Here is a 21,870-nt window from a genome sequence, read left to right as displayed (position 1 = left end):
GGGAAATGAACCTTTTACTCTTACTGTTTACTGTTGCATTGATAGAGTAATATAACTCGTTTGGTACCGGGTCGAAAACTTCACTTTTCATGGCCATCCAACAAACGCTGCAAAGGTGTGTTTTCGTAAAGTGCTGAACAAGAAACATGGCGCAACTCTGGGACCATCACTGAACCTCATCCGCTCCCCTGGTTTGCCGCAATTGGTGTACCATAGAGATCAAATGCAGTTTCCCTACGATCAAAATATGCTGAGTAGGAAATTGTAGCATTATCGCGTCAGGGTTGGAAATCTGTTTCTCATATACATACAGGCATTTATAATGCGGAACCAAGCAGGTGTATAAAAAACAAAGCCCTGGCTTAATTTATACAACAGCATATCAAGTACGCCCCTTTGCTTTGTCTTGTGCATCGTAAAACGACACATAATTTCATCTTCAGTGTCAATATAAGTTTTACCTTTATTTCGTCTAAGTTCAAGAACACGGTTTTCAAAAAGTTGATAATTTCTAGTTTGTTCGAAAAATTTTCGCACCGCATTATAAAAATTTGATCATGTATCGATAGAATACATTACAGGTTGTCATTACCAGAGCCTTCAGGGGTAAGTAAAACATGAATTGAGGAAGATTTTTTTTTTATTTACCGAATATACGGTAAAAGACTATTTGGGCTTTCCTAAATAATAAAGACTATTCTTTCCACTATGACACAGTCACGACGAAGTACGTGAAATATCTTGCCGTGTATAAAAGTTAAAATCAATTGGCATGCAATTGGACGATTTATAGCCCAAAATATGTGCCCCTGATCAAATGGTCCAACACAATATTTGTTTAAAGAATAATAAGTTTCACTTCAACATTAACATGAACCGTTACTACGATTTATTATAATTGTAAAATACGCATTTCATTTCTGTAGCGTATACATGCATTTTCTTTTCAATACTTCTTGTTATCACCTGAACTAACACTGAAGAGGTCATTCAAATACTGTGTAACGTAAAATTTTACAAACCACTTTCTAGTAGCTTTTATATAGAAAATTATGAGTTTTTGTGTGAACCTTAATACTGTGCTAGATCTCTCCCTCGGTCCCTCTCTATGGCATTACGAAATTTATAAATGACCCCGAATGGGGATGGCTTTTCACGCAACTCAACCAGGTTTTCATCAGCGCAGCATTAGGTGTTTTCTGCTTTGCCTTCCTCCTTCGAAGCGTAAAAATCCAGTCGAAGCCATTTGGCCTACCAAGATGTGCGACACAGTGCGGGTTAAAAAAATAAGACCGTTTTGCTTAAGACTCAGAGTGCTGAAAATTCGAACAGTTGGCAAAATTCAGAGCAGAGGACATTTTTGTGCAGATAATACTCCATTTACCAATTGAAATAGTACAACACAAACCCAAAACTCAATCCATCTTACAGACTATGAACTAGTGATGCATTTACTAAAAGTTTTCTTCCGCACTGTCTTGCCACAATCCAAGCAACTACCGTGTAGTTTCGACCAAAGTCACCCATTCAATTCAAAAAAGCATTAAAATGCGCTCCCATTAGGGTGTTTGTGTCGTACGCCTGTGCCCGATAAAGCTGCAGTGCATGGGGGAGAGATGGGTTCCATTCAACTATAGACTTACCCGTGGTCGTTACCACTACTGGTTTGCTACCAACTAAGTGCGGTTGGCTGAATGGACTTGATGCACCACCGAGAGGCAACGCACCGTACCATCTCGCCTAGCCACACTTGGGTCAGAGTCTTCCAAAAACGATTCCCTGAACTTCAGTTAGTCGCAGACGTCGGAAGGAATCGGAGGTAGAACTTGTTTCTAATGCTTTACCAGTTGGGATTCGGTTACGTTGATCTCGTGCATGTTTTATATGAGTCGCGTGAGAAGTTTTCACGGTTTTGTGCAGTTCCAGGAATCATATGAATAGAACTGAAGGCTGACAAAGCGACCAAATGTGCCGTACACTTCTAGAAAACATTTCCGCTGAGTGTTCATGATCTGTAAACTCATGGAGAAAATGAACGTATGGATTGTAGTGTTGCTGCTGTATTTTAAATCATCTGACTTAGTTTTAGGTGAGAAAAGAATTATATCAATCGTGAAGTTTTTATTAGCAAGAAGAAATGTGGTAAATACGATATTGCATGGTGTTGTGTTGTGCAATAGAATTATTACCATACCATTGGTAAAATGTATCATGAATAATTGGTAATTTGTAAAATGTGATCTAATAGTTAAGAGAAAATTTGACAGGTATGATAGAAAGCTGAAGCTGAATAATCTCAAATGAAAAATTTGAAAATCCAAAAACTAGTATATAGTGTCGGTAGAAGCAGTATTGTCTCATATGAAGAGTTTCATAACAGTACTATTCTCGGCGCCCTTAATTTGTATATCCTTGCTATAGAAATGACAAACCAAAATCAGATATTTTCAAAATAAGCAAAAAACTGATTTTAATGAATAAGTAGTTAACAACTGTCCGATTTATGAAGTGAAGAGCTAGTACAGTGTGTGCGGTATGTTTATTTCAATGAAATTATTATCTAGGGTCTTATACCATTTTGGCAGGTGTACCTATTTTGGGCCCTTGCCGCTATAACTAAGTCAACTTCAAACCGATTTATTTGAATTTTTGTAGAGTTAGATACTGTACGTGCCTAACTATATACAAAAATTCAAATCCATCGGTTCGAAATTGACTTAGTTATAGCGGCAAGTGCCCAAAATAGGTGCACCTGCCCAAATGTTACAAGTCCCTTTGTCATGCATATTTTTCAATAGTTATTGTGCAATGTAGGAAAAATATAACATCATACAAAATGTTCTTTATTCTGTACCTGAAGCGGTTATACAATACGAAGCGGTATGTTAAACCTCAATAAAACCCCTTTTCTCAAAATTCTACATAACTTTCCACCCTTGCGTTAGCTAATGCTCACCCCGCTGATGCAGTACATGCTCAGCGTGCCTGTCTGGGTCATTATGACCCCAATGCACAACTAGGGTGTACATTTAAATTTTCATCCACTTATTATCATACATATTGGAATCTTATCCTATTCTACTAAAGGTGAAGCTTAATATTTGATCAGTAATATTGCACCAAGCAACATCCAATTTTTGTATAGTGAGTTGCCTAGTTTTCGTAGAATATAATGAAAAAGACTCCAAAAAGTCCAAAGGACGATTCGTCTCAAAATTTGTCCAGTGTAGTAGAGAATCGCTTTCGAACTATTTTGCAACCTTCTGGCTCTAGCGAAATTTATTATTGTTTATTCACAACAAGATTTGATCCCATGTCATTATACACCTTATTTGTAAATAACTACATAGGGTATTGGATCCCTTATTAAGCATGTGGCTCCCATTTTCATCCTACGAAAAACAAAGCATTGGAGCGTTGTTTGTTTTGTTTCTTATTTTTGTAGTTTTTGTTAGAAGTGAGCACCCATGAAAACCAAAAGAACGGAATCAATCGGTGCCGTTATCGCTTGTTTTCGAATAGGATGAATATGGGAGCGTAAGATTACTGATGGCACAATGCCCTATTTGCAAAGTTTAGTTTCTGACATTATTTTTATGTTAAAATTGAAAAGGATTCAATCAATTTATTTAGAAGAACCTTTGAGGTAATATGGGACGCCGTGTTATTTTTCCTATCTTCCCTCTCTTTCTAACAATTTGCCTCGTGATTTTGAAGATGATAAACGCATATGCACTGCAAGTGAGCATACACAATAATAAAGTTTTTGTTCCAAAATATGAAGTAGAATTTGAGATTACCATCTTAGTAGCAACAAAGCATAGGCGAATATTTCCTCGACCGCCCCGTCCACCTTTAAAGAATGAAGCTGAATGTGACTCTGGTAACCGCCATGACGCACAGTAACCAAGGTTTACTGCATTTGAAATTGCATTATTCGTACTTTCGAGTCGAATGTTTGGACTAGATCAATTGAAAACATTTTAAATTGTGAATTCTATTCTGACAATCGAGTTCTACTTGCATATGGCTAGATACTGTGCGTATCTGACCGTGACTCAAAAATCAAGTCAATCGGTTTGAAATTGACTGAGTTATAGCAGCAAGTGCCCAAAATAGGTGCCCCTGCCCAAATGGTCCCAGACCCTATTCTGATTAGGTTTATATTTTGCCAAAATATGTATTACTCATACTTCTGTATCATGGCGCACACTTTCATGAAAATTTCATGATTTATAATTTAATTAAAAACCATATCGATGTTTTAAGCCTGGAACACATAGCGTCCGTTCCGTCGAGGTTTGCGTTTTTTTGACAGTTTTCCCATAGGAAATGTGTCAAACTACTGTCACGCACACGCAAACGTATGCATTGTGTGGGGCACTTTACAGTAGTTTTATTTCTATTTTTTGTTTTTGGCAAACGAAAAAATGACCTCTCCTTTCACTTTACCGCATTTATATGAAGCTCAACTATTTTTATTCAATTTTATTTCGGTTATTATTTGTTAACATAACATACTTATTATTATTATTATTATTATTATTTATTAACGACACTTCACACTAGAAGGATGCATTCGTGTCGGAAATATAACATAGTGAACAGCCAACCAAGGTTGCTCAAATTTTAACTACCGTAACCCGGGCTCAAGTTGATTACTTTAAAACAACTTTTGCGGATAACATTAGTGGCAATTCAAATATAATCAAACTGATTTCTGTTAAATCAGTACCCAGTGGATCTCCATGTGACAGAATTTTGTTCAACAAATATAAACTTTAAGTTTCAAAACTTCAAAATTCAAAAAAAAAAATTAAAATGCCACTTTGGGGCGAAATTAATCAGTATACAATTAAGCATCGGTTAGACATAAAAATTGCCTTCTCCGCTTATTTTTTAACTTCTAAACCCGAATAACGCACAAAAACTCTTACAACTTGTGAATTCGGCAATAAAAATGCAAAATTTCCCCTTAAACGCCTAAAGGCAGGCAATTTCCCTTGTAAAAAGTTATTTCTATCACAATAAATGACTATATCATCATAAAATTAAATTTGCTTTAACTTATTTATGCTCAGAATACCTACATAACTTCCCAACCAAGGCTCCACATAAACTTTACGGGAAATCCTATTGGCAATCGATTGTTTAGTAGCAATGATTTCGGCTAAGTGAGGAATATGAGCATGAGCATAGATGACCGCACAATTCGTAGTTGCTACTCCGTGATTGACCAGAGCAATCGAAATTGCACAAGGAACCAATGAATAGGGCTTGGGACTAGCTTACTATTCTCAATGTACACAGGTCGAGAGCTCTCAACTTTAATAAGGTCAATAACGGCGCCGGCCACGTCCTTACGGTCATCGAGGATGGAAGGGAATGTTAGTAAGACAAACGTTGTTATAAAGACCGCGACTCACTGCATCTCCACGTTTGTCTCAGGAAGGAATTTTTTGTTAGTAGGGTAAGGTACATTGTCAGTCCGGGAGTCATCCCCAAGTAACACACATGTTATATAAAAGTTACGACAGCGCAGGTTTTGGTTGTATAGAAGTTTATTTTACGTTATTTCAACACAATGTTAGAATTACGTAAAATAAACTTCAATACAACCAAAACTTGCGCTGTCATAACTTTAATATAACATGTGTGTTGCTTGGGATCTATGGTTGGTGATAGATATGATTTGACAATGGATCAATATACACAAACCGCCGTTAACAACCGACCACTTTTCGACGCAAGAACTAGCCAAAAAGAAAATTCTATCGCGCGTCTCCACTCCACTAGGGAGCAGAAACCTTTAGTCTATTCCACACAGAAATACACTGAACGCGACTCACTTGTCGGCGCCCGGATTTTTTCTCGACCGGCGAACCGAACTAACATCTTTCACTCTTTTGTGTAAATGCAAAAAAAATGAAAGAAAATATTTATTATCAACTAAAAGTGTATTGGAAACTAGCGCCGATGGGAAGCGAAAAATTCGGAACCGACTCGAACCACGGCGCGCGCACACTCGTCCCGTCGTCGGAGCCCCGCAGAGAAGAAAAAAAAATCGCAAAAATCTAGCAAAGCCAGCGCGCGAAACTTTGCTGCTGCCGAACTACCGCACACTACTGACTGCTTGGCGTCCCGTCGTCGGTGCCCCGCAGAGAAAAAAAATCGCAAAAATCTAGCAAAGCGAGCGCGCGAAACTTTGCTGCTGCCGAACTACCACACACTACTGACTGCTTTGCGTCCCGTCGTCGGAGCCCCGCAGAGAAAAAAATCGCAAAAATCTAGCAAAGCGAGCGCGCGAAACTTTGCTGCTGCCGAACTACCGCACACTACTGACTGCTTGGCGTCCCGTCGTCGGAGCCCCGCAGAGAAAAAAAATCGCAAAAATCTAGCAAAGCGAGCGCGCGAAACTTTGCTGCTGCCGAACTCTGATTTCAGCTAAGTGAGGAATACATTACAAATTCCTAAAAAAAATAAGGCAAAACTAATTTCAAACCCCTTCAAAAATGTTTGGCTGGATTTTCCACCAAAAAAATATTTATCAATAAATCGGGTCTTGCTAAAATTTCTTTAACAAATCCGATGAGTTTTTTTAATATTTTTCAGATTAGGGGGATTAGGGGCATAATGGACACCCTAAGCAAAGGAGCATGTTAGGCCTGTATGGCAGACAAAAACTTAACATATTATCGGTTGGCTTACAACTTTAATCATTTACAGCAGGTAGAATGTCATTATTGTGAAGAAATAATGAATTGTAAACCGTGTGTTTTTTAGGGCTGGCAGGAAAGCTACGGGGCGAAATGGACACCCATCGGGGCATAATGGACACCCCTGCATATTTTATGCTGTATCTTTGATAATATCGACCAGTTAAGTAGTTTGCCTACGGAGATCAATACCACAGATATAATACTCCATCTTAGACGAGTTTACATAACATCAAAGTTAATTAAATAAATTTTAGGCTAAAATAATCGGATTCATTGTTTCCAAACTTTCTAAAACGCCTAACAGTATGCAACGCGCGTACATCCATTTATAATTGCCAGTGGTCATTTCGCCCCGAATCGACTATAACATTGAAATTGCTATTTTGAGTAAGTTCTGAACAAAAATATAATACTTTATCCATTGCTAAATCTGCGTATACATGTAAAAGAGCTAACAATGGATCACTAAAATAACTAAAACGACCGCTATGAAATGAACAGATAGCGCCACCGTAGCCTTGTGTGTTTGACGTAACTCGACTGCTGTCACTGTGTTACCGTCCATATACGGTGACGCTTTTGTTTTGATGCGGTGAGTAGCGGAAAAGTCGGCTTCAATGATCCATTCACTTGTTTTAATGGTGAACACACTCAAACACTCGTAATACCTTATTGGCTGCTGCTTCGAAATTATAAGAAATCCACCATATGAAAAACATACCTACTTCAATTTCAATGATATTTTGGTTATTTTGTAGGAATATAAATGGTACTTTTGAAAAATAGAACGATGACTTGTGCCTTTACACTTATGCATTAAAAGTTTTACATAAAATTCAACGGTTTCGGCAAAAACAGGGGTGTCCATTTCGCCCCGGGTGTCCATTAGGCCCCTAATCCCCCTAAATGCTTTATTATTTTTATCCCCCCCTCAATCAGCCAAAGAGTGGTGGGACAAAAAGTGAAATAAATATTTGTAACAGCTTTATAGGTATCTCAATGAATTTTTGCATTCCTCAACTTAAACTAGGTGTTCATGTCATTTACTGTAACAAAGATTTTTTTTGCAGGTTTTTTTTTCACATGCGTGTCGGAAAATCTTTTTTTTTTTCAACTTACCCTAACTCTACTTACTTACCCTAACTCTAGCCTAACTTAAATTAAATATACAAAGAACTAATCGTAGCAATAGAAGATTTTTGACGAAAATTTGCAATGATTTTCGTTGGCATCTGTTCCAATGTTTCAATATTGGAAATTTAATGCATTTCATTAGTGATGTACTGGGGGCAACTTCAAAATCATGTTCAAAATTTTAAGCTGAATTCTCTGAAGTTGTTTCTTTCTGGTATTGCAACAGCTCGACCATATTGGGACAGCATCTAATATTGTCGATTTTCCCCCTTATTGTACGCGACAATTTGGATCCTTTACAAGTACATTTTGGGATTGCCACCAGAATTCATTTAAATTTTCTTTGAAAGCCTCTGCCCGTGGAATCATAACTGTCCTATGTGACTCTTTGGCGAAATTAAGATTTTTGAGCTTATGAACATGAGATGAATCATAGTGATAGGGAAATAAAAACAGGTCGTTAGTTCCATAAATTGCCGAAACCCCCGCTAACTATTCTATAGTGGCAATTGTTTAAAAATTTTGTTGTCCCGTTAAATACGTGACGAATGATCGCCTACGCAAAAGCAATGCTGATTTGTTACGTTCTTAAAAGTAGACAGTGACGTTTTTGAAACTTCAAAATCACTCTAAAACAATATTGTTGAACACTTCGGGATTGGCTGACATTAGAACACGATTCAGCACCTCTACTTCATAGTTCAGCTGAGATAAGCCAGATTACTGTATTGAGTTTTGGACGCGATTGTCTCGATTGCCTGTTTTTGCACTTGAGACACTTATGCGTTCACAGGCAATTTAGAAATCCATTGGTTTTCTTTCGAGTGTTATGAATTACAATTATTGTAAAAACCGGGATGGAAATGTAATTTTTTTATGATTCGTTTATTCTACTTGTGGAATTCTTAACCCAGGGTCTCCAGTTTGCCTAGTGATTGAGGCTGTTAGGACGACTTGTCACGGAACAAAAACCACACATCGGTAGCAGCTTCTACTTCAGGCAGCTCCAATACTGCAAATTTATTTAATTGTTATTATATTCATACATATCACTTAATTTAACTTACAATGTAGTGAATGTTCACGGGACAGACCGAATCTCCTAACCGGAGTGCAGTTCCTTCCTTCCTGACGAACTAAACGACACTGCCGAGTCGTAAAATCATAGCACCGTCGGCTCTGTCGCCACCACTTTCACGCTTCACACTTGCTTCATTGTTACCAGTTCAACTCATCATCAAGCGTACTAAATCTGTACGCAACATTCCCCCCCGTGGAACTGGTGACAAACTAAATCTCCAAAATACTGGGGTGCAGTTTTGGTTCGATGCTACATCTAGGTAGCAGCAACGTACTGCAGTACACGCAAACCGAGCCAACTCGTTCCCCTGCTACAGCACAATACCCACCACCGGGATCAAACAGCCAAATTTCCAATTGACGACTATCGCCTGTGTTTCTATAGCGGCGGCGGCGAGCGCGCTTACTCGAACCGATTTGTTTCACACAGGTCTCGTACGCCGCACACTCAACAAAGGACATGATTTTTAGTGGATCAATTTCGATTTCTGATTCATTCTGTGGGACTGTAGTAAACATTCGTTTGTTCCAGTGGATCGATGACGTCAGCGATCGGGTGCTGACGAACGAAACAGCTGTAGAATCAGCTGGTATTGTTTTGCTGATCTCTCCGCGCTTTGTGTGTGTCGTACACTCTTGGTCACAGCTGATGGTGCTCTGCGGAACAGAAACTGGAGAATCAGTATTTCTCGAAAGCAATGCAGTGCTGTCATTTTGAGGCTGGGTTTTGTCACTTGGATGCGGCTCCTCCACCGTTCCCTCGCTGACCTTACTCCCATTATGTTGCCGTAACACTGCTCTCCTCTGGGCGCTGAAGTCTGACTTCATTTTCTGTGCAGCCCTTCGGAATTCTTCTTCAATCTCCGCCAGTTCTCGCTGGTACTCTTCTTCGATTCGACGTTTTTCCTCTTCGTAGTACTTTCGTCGCAACTCACTCTGCTCTTCATGATGCCTCCGCCACAGCTTACTCTTCTCTTCTAGAAGGGAAAGTTCTCTCATTGTACTTTCCATGGCGGTTGCTTCTGGCTGATGATTTACATTTATTGGAGTTTGTTAGGACGACTTGTCACGGAACAAAAACCACACATCGGTAGCAGCTTCTACTTCAGGCAGCTCCAATACTGCAAATTTATTTAATTGTTATTATATTCATACATATCACTTAATTTAACTTACAATGTAGTGAATGTTCACGGGACACACGAATCTCCTAACCGGAGTGCAGTTCCTTCCTTCCTGACGAACTAAACGACACTGCCGAGTCGTAAAATCATAGCACCGTCGGCTCTGTCGCCACCACTTTCACGCTTCACACTTGCTTCATTGTTACCAGTTCAACTCATCATCAAGCGTACTAAATCTGTACGCAACAGAGGCTTTGGATCGCCAATTCGGAGACGGCGAGTTCGATTCCCGTTTCGGTCGGGAAAATTTTCTCTCGACTCCCTGGGCATAGTGTATTATTGTGCTTGCCTCTTAGAAAACAAATTAATGCAATGGTAGGCAAATAAAGCCCTTCAATTAAAAACTGCGGAGGTGCTCAAAGAACACTACGTTGAAGATAGGCTGGCCAAGTTCCAGTGGGAACGTACAGCCATACAGAAAAAGAAAAATAATCTATTAAAAATGAAGAAAAAATTAGGTAATGATCTACTACACTATTACACCCTATTCGCTTACCTTCCCTTTCCCTATCCCTTCCCTTATTTCTTCCTTCCCTTTCGCTCAGCTAAATGATGAATAGGCTCGTATTAATAGCGATGGCACGAATTTCCCAAATGAAGGAGAACGTGCCTCTGGAGCCGACCTACTGATACCTGATACACTGTTACACTAGTTCAGTGCTTCCCAAACTGTGCGCCGTGAACATATCCTAGGTGCGCCGCAGGCTCTTGAGCAAATAATAAGAACAAACTCTTATTATTCAAAGCGGAGTATATCTTTTTGATGTTTTTGTTTTGATTATCAAAAAATTATGTCACCTCATAGCCTTTCTTAAATCTATTCCAAAGCCGTTTTTTAGGGAGATTTTGAAAGAAAATCACTCAAATGACAATTTCTTCTTCAAAATTTTTGGTTTAGGTGAATGTACGACGAAGCCCTGAAATTAAAAGAGCGCAAAGCTGAAAACCCAAATTTTGGTTTGCGCTGAAAAGATGATTGATTGGTTTCCGCAAACAGACATTTGATTCTTCAGATTTATATTCTTAAAAATATGAGATGTGGTTTTGTCATATCTTCAAATAACTTATTTAAAAAAAAAAAACAAATATTTGAAAGTCTTCGAATATTTCACCGAACCTCTTAAATCCTCATGAAACTTACATTTTTATCACATTTGTAAATTTCCGGAACTTTCAAAATGTTTATTTAGATACTGAAATTAATCAATAACAATTTATGACTCAGCTTATAGTATTCGATTTTCAATCTCAAATGTTTCGGGACGACATTATTACTAACATCACTATTGTAAAACAATTCGGTGGCAATTTGTACGTCGATTTTGTTCGAAAACCCCTTTTTTTGAGTTGTGGTCCTCTTGCACGAAAACGAAAAAAATTACCCATCGCACTGCCAGCCTTCCTGACAGATTAATGCTCCAGAAATGTATATTGTTTGCAAAGTTCTGTGAATCCTCAAGCCTTAGGCTAGTTCATCTCGGGTTTACTTCCTTTCCGAAGGAAGAACTCACATTTTGCGAGTTTTTCAGAAGTGAGATTCGATCCCAGTTCCTCGGAGTGATAGCCAAGTTATCTAACCATCACACCAGGTTCGCTCCACGTTTTAAGACTTAAAGGCGAAGCTGGAAGCATTTCTTCACTTTTTGGTTTTTGATTTTTTATTAAATGACGAAGCAATATTTTCAAAATCGGTTTTCGTACACATGTAGAGGATGGATCAAGGTATCTTCTGATTTTTTTTTCGTAGTGGAAAATGTTTTTTGTTTTTGCAGAAACCATTTTTGAACGAAATTTCACAAAAAAATGGTTTTCGAAAAAATGGAAAATTTTTTCAACACCAAAAAAATTCTGAAGATACATTGATCCATACTCTACATGTATACGAAAACCGTTTTTGAAAATATTGCTTCGTTATTTTTTTTTAAATCAAAAACTGAAAAAATTAGAAAATGCTTCCAGTTTCGCCTTAAGTGGTTTCAAAGAAAACATAATATTGAAGTTTTTTACCATTTGTATTTGAAATTTTGAAGTTAAATAGTTGAAATGACAAAAAATCTTTGCATAAAGTTGTTGGTGCGCCGCGACATTTTTGAAAATTTCAAAAGGCGCCGCGGGAGCAAAAAGTTTGGGAACCTCTGCACTAGTTTACAAAATAAAACGATAGTCGTGAACTTCTATCAACGACCACAATTTTTGATGTACAGTAGACGTTCGCTCAGTGCAAACGCTTTAGTTGCAAGTTCACTGTGCAACAATTTTGTAGTTATCGCACCGCTATCCGTCAAAATCAAATATCAACAGCGATGCGATGTTTTTCGGATGCACTTTTGTTGCAGTGCGATGTTTTCTGAATGCACATTGGCAGCATTCTGCAGCGAGTGACAGTTCTTTGACTTCTGTCAATTGTTGCAGTTGTCGAATGTCATTCGGTAAGTGAAACGTAAACATGTTGCACTTATCATACGTCTACTGTATAATTACAGGGGATACACAAAATGATCGGGACAGGCAAAATTTTCACTTTTCAAAAAATGTTCAATTAGCTGTAACTTTTCGAAAAGTGTATCAAATATTCTCAAGTATTTGTAAGTTAATTAACTAGTTGTGTATCAGTGGACACACGAAGTGATAAAGATTTTAGAAAAAGATATAATTATCCGTTAGCAACTGTGAGCTGTTATATCTCCGAATTCAATAAACCGAATGCAATGAAATTTTGACCATGTATGACTTATATAATGAGCTCTTAAAAACGTTTGACTCGAATTAAAATTATCACCAACAGAAAAAGTTGTAGCGATTTCATTTATTTTATGACTTTTTAGTAAATTGGTCTATTTTTCATATGCATCCCATTACTTTTTCGATTAATTTCCGACTATCTTGTTACTTTCTTTCAAAACATATTTATATTCAAAACGATTAGAGAGAATTTAATAGAGCTATAATTAGCATCTTGAATTTTCAAACGATGTTGAAATTTAAGAAAATTTGGTGTTTTATTAGAAAAAGAATCTAATCGTTATAATTTTCTTCCGTGTTAAGAATTTCAAGTTGAGTCAAACGTTTTTCAATGCTCATTATATAAGTCATAAATGGTCAAAATTTCATTCCATTTGGTTCATTGAATCCAGAGATACAACAGCTCCAAGTTGACTATAGGATAATTATATCTTTTTCTAGAATCTTCATCACTTCATGCAGAATAGCCCGATCTTTTTCAAACTTTGTCCACTGATACACAACTAGTAGATTAACTTACTGTAAAAATTTGAGAATATTTGATGCACTTTTCGAAAAGTTACAGCTAATGGAACATTTTTTGAAAAATGAAAAATTGGCCTGTCCCGATCATTTTGTTTATCCCCTGTATGTGCTGATATCAAGATCGTACTTCAAAAAATATAAGTAGAACAGTTTTTAAGTTTTTCCTGAAAATCGAGCTCTACAGATTTAAAAAATATGGAATTTACTAAAATATAAATAGGGTGATTCACTTAACAGCGTAAACTAATTAAACTGATTAAACGTCGTGATCACCAAAGGCAATTTTTGATTATTTCATCCGCATCCTTTGATTATTTCATCCGCAAATAAGCAGAAAATCAAGGCTTACGCAGCAATTTAATCTGTTTAGTGAGTACCCCTAATGCCTTGCGTTGCGGTCAACCAATTTTCAATCTTTTTGCATAAATAGAGCTGAATATAATAAGTATGTTTCGATCATCTGAACATATTTTTTGCATCAAATTAGTGGGATTCGAGATATTGGTGATTATATTGGCCAATCTCCTTAAATTCCAGCAAAATTTCCAAAAAAAAAAATGATACAAATTTTTATTGTTTTACTACGAAAAAATCAATTAAAAAATTCTTTCTTAACTAACATTTGAAATATTAGATATTATCTAGTGACAATGAAAATCATATTATCATAATATTAAGCTCAATTGCAGCATTGGTTATGGAAAAAGAGATGCATGAAGGGTTGCTTAAAAATAGAACAAAAATCGATTTGAAATGGAGCCTTGGAAAGTCGAAAAAAAGTTCGCTCTACTGTTTTTTTTCCTTCACGTTTTTGAACTCAGAGCATGATTCTACACTAAAAATGATCTTCAGCTTACCGAGTTTAAAAATGCTGTAAACTAGAGATATTTTCCCCCGAAGGATTTAGAAAATCTACATATACATTTTTATCTCATTTCTCATTAAATAAGAATACTTCTGAAAACCTTCAAACAGTTCAATCAGATGTTTTTGAGGGGATTTCGGAAACTGATTCTGGAAGTTACGTCTATGATTTATTTGAAAAGTTCTACCTATTTTTCGAAAAATATAAAATATGAGTACCCTTTGTGATCCAACGCTCCCTTATTTATCATATTTGATAACAGATGATTACTGTACCGATCAATACCGTTTCTTTTGTTGTCATGGGTAGTGTGTTCAAGACACTTGCTGCTATAGGTCTGTCAATATCAAACCAATTAACATGCATTTTTTGGTTGTGTGTATCTCAGCCAGGGATGGGAAATGTCGCAAAAATATAATTTAGTTATTTGCTGATTTTCTTTGTACTATGTAAGAAATGTTTGTCGACGACATTATGAATTTCCAATTTCCACGGAAATTCGCACCGGAAGTAATGGAAATTGAAAAATGTCATGACATTTTCTTCATGGAATTCCGTGAAATTTCCCATCCCTGATTTCAGCGTGCACCAAAAATCACGTCCATTAGTTTAAGGCTGGACGGGAGGACGGTGGTTGAATCGTCCACCATTGCATAGCTCTGTATTGTTAGTAAAATGCAAATCTCAACTCCTACTTCATATTGTTGACTAGAAATTTGTCGTTCATTTGCTCACTTGTGGTGCACATCGACTAAAGTTTCAGCTACGTCAGTGCAGAGGAAATTGATATTTGCATCTTCATAATCGCGAGGTAAATTGTTAAGCTGTTAGTACACAGGGTCAAATATTTGTCCAAAAAGAAACCAATGCTCAAACATCTTGTTTGACTCGATCGAATTTTCATTAGTGTCAAACTGATGTTGTTTCTTGAGTTCTTTCCTTGTCAAATATTTGACCCTGTGTACTACTGGCCTTAGAAAGAATAGGGAAGATATCAAAAATTAAGGCCGGACGGGACGGTGGTTGAATCGTCCGCCATTGCTCTGTTGCTAGTGAGATGCAAATCTCAACTTCTACTTGATATTATTGACTAGAAATTTGATCGTTCATTTGCTCACTTGTGGTGCACAATCGACTAAAGTTTCAGCTACGTCAGTGCAGTAGAAACTGATATTTGCTTCTTCAAAATCGCGAGGCAAATTGTTAGAAAAAGAGGGAAGATAGGAAAAATTACACGTCGTCCCGTGCGGCCTTAAACGTTGCCTTAAACCTGTACAGAAGACTTCGTTAAAACAAGATGAGTACGAGAAGGCGGAACGGATTCTAATCAAGATAGCCCAAGCTGAATCTTTTGGTGATGAGGTGAAGGTGTTGACAAACAACGCGAAAACTGTGATGGCAAATCAGCTGCAGATCGGAAAATCAAGCTTTTGTACAAATTAGCACCCCTTATCGATGATGACGGTATTGTGCGGATGGAAAGTCGTGTAGAACGTGCGGATTTTCTATCCTTTGATCTTCGATTTCCGATAGTGCTGCCAAAGGAACATGAAGTCACGGTGAAAATTGTTCAACACTATCATGAACGGTTCGGCCATGGATACAGAGAGACGGCGAAGAACGAGATGCGCCAGAGATTTTTCGTGCAGGCGGTGGGCGCTGTGATCACCAGGGTTGCTGCAGGTTGTATGTGGTGCAGAACCAACAAAAACCGTCCACATATCCCTAGAATGGCAGCATTACCGGTACAGAGACTAACGCCATTTCTGAGACCGTTGGATAGTTCTATTCACTTGTTTAGTCGTGAGATCAGTCCACCTCGAAGTAGCACATTCACTTACAACTCAGTCTTGTTTGATGGCAATCCGCCGTTTTATTTGTCGCCGTGGTCCACCTACAGAATTCTTCTCGGACAACGGGACCAATCTACGAGGCGCAAGTAAAGAGATAGTTGATGCTGTTCGCTGTATTGGGATGGAATGCGCTGATGAGTTCACGTCAGCTAGAATGAAGTGGACCTTCAATCCTCCTGCCTCTCCCCATATGGGGGGAGTTTGGGAGAGACTTGTAAGGTCCGTGAAGGATGTTTTGGCTGCGATTAACGACGGAAGCCGCCTGACCGATGAAGTTCTTCTAACGTCGATCACAGAAGCTGAAGACATCATAAATTCTCGGTCACTTGTGTATGTTAGCCAGGATACGGACAAGGCGGAAGCGCTCAGCCCAAACCATTTTCTCCGTGGCAGTTCGCCGAACGAATCACTGGTTGCAGCAGTTCCAGTGCATCCAGCGGAAGTTATGAGGGACTCCTTCAAACGTTCGCAGAAGTTGGCCGAAGATATGTAGAACAGGTGGATCAAGGAATACGTTCCATCGTTGTGTCAACGCAAGAAGTGGTTCGGAGAAACCGATAATTTGAAGGCTGGGGATCTGGTGTATATCGTCGATGGAGATAAGCGGAAGTACTGGGTACGCGGTATTGTAGAGGAACCAATCGTATCGAAAGATGGGAGAGTAAGGCAAGCGTTGGTTCGAACCAACAATGGAGTATTGAAGCGGGCTGTGGCGAAGCTCGCCCAGTTGGAGATCAGTGATGGTGACGCTGTTCCGGATGTGACCTCGGGACCAGGTTCACGGGCCGGGGTATGTTCCGATCAACACCACTGGGCTCAGCATGACATCCCTGCGGCAAAGTGAGGCGTTGGTTTGAAACGGTCATCACTCTGCGGTATGAATAGGATGGTACGTCAAAACAGAAAAAAATTGATAGTCACTAGTAACGTGGAAGTAATGCTATAAGTGCAGAGTTAAAATCAGAAGAATCGCTAAGTTTGATTGAATATTAAACAAAAAATTATTAAAATTTGGTTCTACTATTTACTGTACACGTAAGTTCAATTGAATTTGTTTAAGATTTGTACTTAAAACTAACTAAAACTTAAATAAATAGGTACGTTAGGTCGATAGGTCAATAGTAAGTTCTCTACATGTTCCTATAAACTATCTCCAATTTGATACTATTACAATTAAAATAACCTACTATGTACAATTTGATTGAAATTTGCATAAAATAGATTCGTGCATTACCATCTATATACCTAGCGAGACCCGTTCGCAAGAGGATAACGGATCGGAAACTAAATTGTGAGTAGTAGAACCCTAATTGATAATTGAACATTTTATAATAAAAAACTCATTTTAGCTTTGATCAGCTGTTAACGTAAAAGGACGTTGATTTCAAAGATTATTTTCTACAACAAATCTACTGGCTGTTCGGGCTCGTTTGGAAGTTAACCATCAATGTTAGCTTCTTTTCCCGATCAGCCTAGATAGCTGTGTAGTGTCGGTAGCGGTTGTCTCAATTGGCTAAGAATAACACTACGGACCGCCTGATCCAGTGGTAAGAGTCCACTAAACAGGTGACCCCTAATTCATGGTGTTATGCGGCTTTATGCTTACCGTGCCAAGGAATGAATGGTTAGGGGGGTCATATAAAAGCCTAACCACATACGGAGCCTGTGGAGAATTAGGGCGTCCTCCACAGTATTACGTCCTTACTGCACTAACCGGAGCAATAGTGCAGTTGACCTTGCGTTTCTCCGAGATAATCAGTTGTCTTTCTTAAGTCTCAAATTTGAGGCTAAATAAGGGCGGGATTATTCAAATGTTGTAAATTAGCTTACATTATCACCTATATGGTTTCGCTAAATGCGTTTTCGCCATTGGCGTTTTTCAATTGACACCGATTTGGTTTGTCGTCGATGTTTCCTTTTTGTGCTGTGATTGTGAAGAGTGTAATCCTGTTTAGTTTGGGTAGTGGCTACGGCTAGGAAACCTTAGATCAATTTTCAGCGTAAAAAGCGTGCGTAGCCCAAGTGGCTCTACTTCAAAAAGTTCATTTTCGTAGGGTAACTTCTATATAGGTTACCTTATGAAATGAAGTGTCGTGCCTTGAGCATGCTATATTCTAGAATAACGTAAACAGTATGTTTCAACATTTGCTTATTGATGCCTTCAAGCAAGCTCTTGTATTCAAAATCTTTTCGCTGGTATTTGGCAGTATTGCTACGGTGATTACATCATCTGAAGTAGCTCAAACATTAATTTGAGATGCTTCAGTTGGATGGATTACTTAGGTAGTACAGTTCATGGATAACTTAACATAGAATTTCACCTAACCCAACTCTGCATGAGCAGAATACTTCATGAGTTGGCTGATTGGCATGTGTCAGATGAGGAGTCTCCATGTGACCTTCTTTGCACTTTTGAGTGTTCCTTCGCAAAATTTGCGTATTCAGGCGACCCTGCTCAACAAACTAGGGAACCTGTACTAATAAAATTTGACCGTACCACCCTTTAGCAGTTATTAGTGAAGCAATAATTATTCATTTGAAATTCAAATATCAAGTTTGGCTATTGTTTAGATGTTCTAGGAACAGTTTTAGAAATTATGTAAAAATCTTTATTTTCATATAATTAGGCTGATACAAATTTATTTTTCACTTTTTGTCCACCCCCCCCCCCCCTTCAAAAATTTTGGTTGCGACCACATTTTATGGATAACTCGCTTCCATTGCTACTCTAAGAGAGTTCACTGTGGTTTTGTACCTACAATGCCCTCCATTATGGTATACCATAACTATTGCTTTGAAAGAAGCTTGTCCTCTGCGGTCTGTGCGGACCGCAAAAGGTATTCCTGAATGGAACTCTGATCTGTTCAAGTTAAAAATATCTTCGGATAACTTATTCTTTTGTATAGTTACGAATCTCTAGCTTCCGCTTGAGAATTATAGCTATATAATCGACTTAGTGGGCCCTTAAAAGCTCTGCTTACTTCAAATCTCCAGGTGCAAATGGGGGTTTGTCCTATTTTTTCTCCAAAAGGATTTGAGTATTTCAAACATGTTTCGAACTCTTGTAGTTTGCTATTGGGTATTCTCATGGCGTGAAATTACTCCATAGTTTTATCCCGAAAGGGCGCGTGCGTTGTATAAAGAAGGAATGAGTTCCAGATTCATCTGGTTACCGATTCAGCCGATGACCATTTTGTATGGACGAATTAAAAATTTTGTATGGACTAATGACCGCGCGGGGGGGGGGGGAGGGGGGGGGGGGGGTTGAGGAGTCCCAAAAAAATGACCGCGTGGTTTATGGACAGCCCCTTACTTAATTACTTACTTACTAACTTACTTACTTACTTACTTATTTACTTACTTACTTACTTACTTACTTACTTACTTACTTACTTACTTACTTACTTACTTACTTACTTACTTACTCACTTACTTACTTACTTACTTACTTACTTACTTACTTACTTACTTACTTACTTACTTACTTACTTACTTACTTACTTACTTACTTACTTACTTACTTACTTACTTACTTACTTACTTACTTACTTACTTACTTACTTACTTACTTACTTACTTACTTACTTACTTACTTACTTACTTACTTACTTACTTACTTACTTACTTACTTACTTACTTACTTACTTACTAACTTACTTACTTACTACCTTAAACTATCAAATTTACTTACTTATTTACTTAATTACTTACTTACTAACTTACTTATTTACTTACTTACTTATTTACTTATTTACTTACTTACTTACTTACTTACTTACTTACTTACTCACTTACTTATTCACTTATTTACTTAATTACTTACTTACATACTTACTTACATACTTACTTACTTAATTACTTACTTACTTACTTAATTACTTATTTTCTTACTTACTTACTTACTTACTTACTTACTTACTTACTTACTTACTTACTTACTTACTTACTTACTTACTTACTTACTTACTTACTTACTTACTTAGTTAATAGTGAATTATCTAGAGCTTTTTCTTTTTCTTTCTTCAGGCAGAACAAGATCTACTCGTAATATTTATAATCAAAAATGTGCCGCAAGATTAGAATCAGCATTAGACACTACTTTACGTAGAAGTCAACAACGCTCAGGATCTAGTGTAAGTATGATATCATTCTGTGCAGAAATGGATTATATATTTACAAAAGAGTGTTTTAGTCTCTGATCGATTTTTCAGAAACTGGTCCCCAAAAGCAGTCTCTTTTCAATCGATCGCCTTACAACAACTATGAAGAAGACATTGAACAAATTGTATCAGAGTACAAACATAAGTACAACAATCATAACAAGCATCCCAACAGTGGTGGTTCGTTCTTTCCACCGTCTGGACTATCCTCAACCTCCCAAGTTGAAGTGGCTAATCTCAAAGTTCGAATTCCTCAAAATCTCCAATGGGTGGTCGTTGATCGATGTCACTTCATAGAACAAAATCGAACCTTGGACACCAAACTGGAATTTCCAGATCTTCAAATCAGTGGAAGGATAATAATGCATCCCATCGGAGGCCGATGTGATATGATTCTACGACTGCGGAGGGCTGGTATCGAGTTTAGAACGATTCCACTAATTCCAAGTGGGTTGGGAGAAAGGAGTAGACAAGCCAACGTGCGCACCGATTCTCATTTTTCTGAACCAGGTTTCATTTCGGTGTTTGCCCATAGCTGTGAAGGTCCTACTGGAATCAAATACCGGATCAACTCCAAACGAAGACACTTCCTAGCTAAACACCCTCCAACAAACTATGATGCATTTTACAGTAAAGACTATACAAACGAGTTTCAGCGGAATATGGAGCATAAACGATCTCTCAATTTGGATGAAGATGATGGGCTTTCAGATGCTGACGTGCTGAAACTAACAGACGGAGATTCACTATTTCTTTCACCTGCTGCCTTTCTAGATAGTGACAACGAAGACCTATCCTCATTCAGTGCAGACAGTAGAACCGCCTATACCGATCGGAATCCGTTTGCTTATAACGCCTATGCTGGGAATGGCGCTGGTTGGCAAACGGTCGAATCAAATGACGCACTAGACGAGGCATACTCCAACGAAATTGACAATCTCTTCTCCAAAGGAGTTCGTGGACTATTGACGACCTACATGCAAAAGGCTCTTCAACCGGCGATCAAGGAAACTTTGATGGAAAGCATGGGTTATACGCTGTCATACGGGTAAGCAGACGAAAAGAAAAAATAAATTCTAAAATCTATTGTGTTCGATGTTGAGAGGTTATTTCTAGCTTACAGAGCCGTGAGAGACTATTTTTATCGTTTTGGATGGTTTTCATTTCACCACAACCATCATTATAGGTATTCATCATTAGTTTTGTTATACGTTTCCCATTCTCAGAATAAGCTTATTAATGCAATTAGATTCTCGTAGCTCTGGAAGCTAGATGTGATGACATCCTCGTTTTTCATGGGACCACATAACACAAACTACACACAAATCATGTGAATTTGAATTTCGCGTTCAAAACCAAGGGAAAATCGATATTCATTACCGTCAAACGGGGTTACTTGCAACAGCGGTGTAACTTGCAACACGATGACATACACTAAATGTGAAGTATTTTCTAATAATGATGTAAACTAGTATGCCCTTCTATTTTGGTTATAGAGATCATGCATACCAAAGATCCATTTAATGGAAAAAATAGTTTTGTTTCTTTGTTTATTGTTTAGCTACACTGTTAAAACGGTTTGCTCATTTTATGCCATAAAAACAAGTA

The 21,870-nt window shown here is 38.0% G+C and overlaps 1 protein-coding gene and 1 long non-coding RNA gene across 2 annotated transcripts; one reads left to right on the top strand and one right to left on the bottom strand.

The window, feature by feature from the left end:
* Positions 1 to 708: 708 nt before the first annotated feature.
* LOC115263731 (uncharacterized) lies at positions 709 to 21,577 on the top strand. The gene is made up of 4 exons (XM_029867005.2): positions 709 to 727; positions 2,003 to 2,089; positions 20,129 to 20,235; positions 20,295 to 21,577. The coding sequence occupies exons 1-4, from the start codon at positions 709 to 711 to the stop codon at positions 21,312 to 21,314; spliced, it is 1,233 nt and encodes a 410-aa protein (XP_029722865.2). The 3' UTR covers positions 21,315 to 21,577.
* Positions 5,921 to 19,245, bottom strand: LOC134285430 (uncharacterized). Its single transcript, XR_009996370.1, has 2 exons — positions 10,110 to 19,245; positions 5,921 to 10,054 (listed from the first exon to the last, which is right to left on the bottom strand). It is a non-coding gene; the product is annotated as an uncharacterized LOC134285430 (long non-coding RNA).
* Positions 21,578 to 21,870: the final 293 nt, after the last annotated feature.

The sequence above is a fragment of the Aedes albopictus genome, chromosome 1 (genome assembly GCF_035046485.1).
Source record: "Aedes albopictus strain Foshan chromosome 1, AalbF5, whole genome shotgun sequence".
In the NCBI taxonomy this organism is placed as follows: domain Eukaryota; kingdom Metazoa; phylum Arthropoda; class Insecta; order Diptera; family Culicidae; genus Aedes; species Aedes albopictus.
This window is presented reverse-complemented; position numbering and strand designations above follow the sequence as displayed.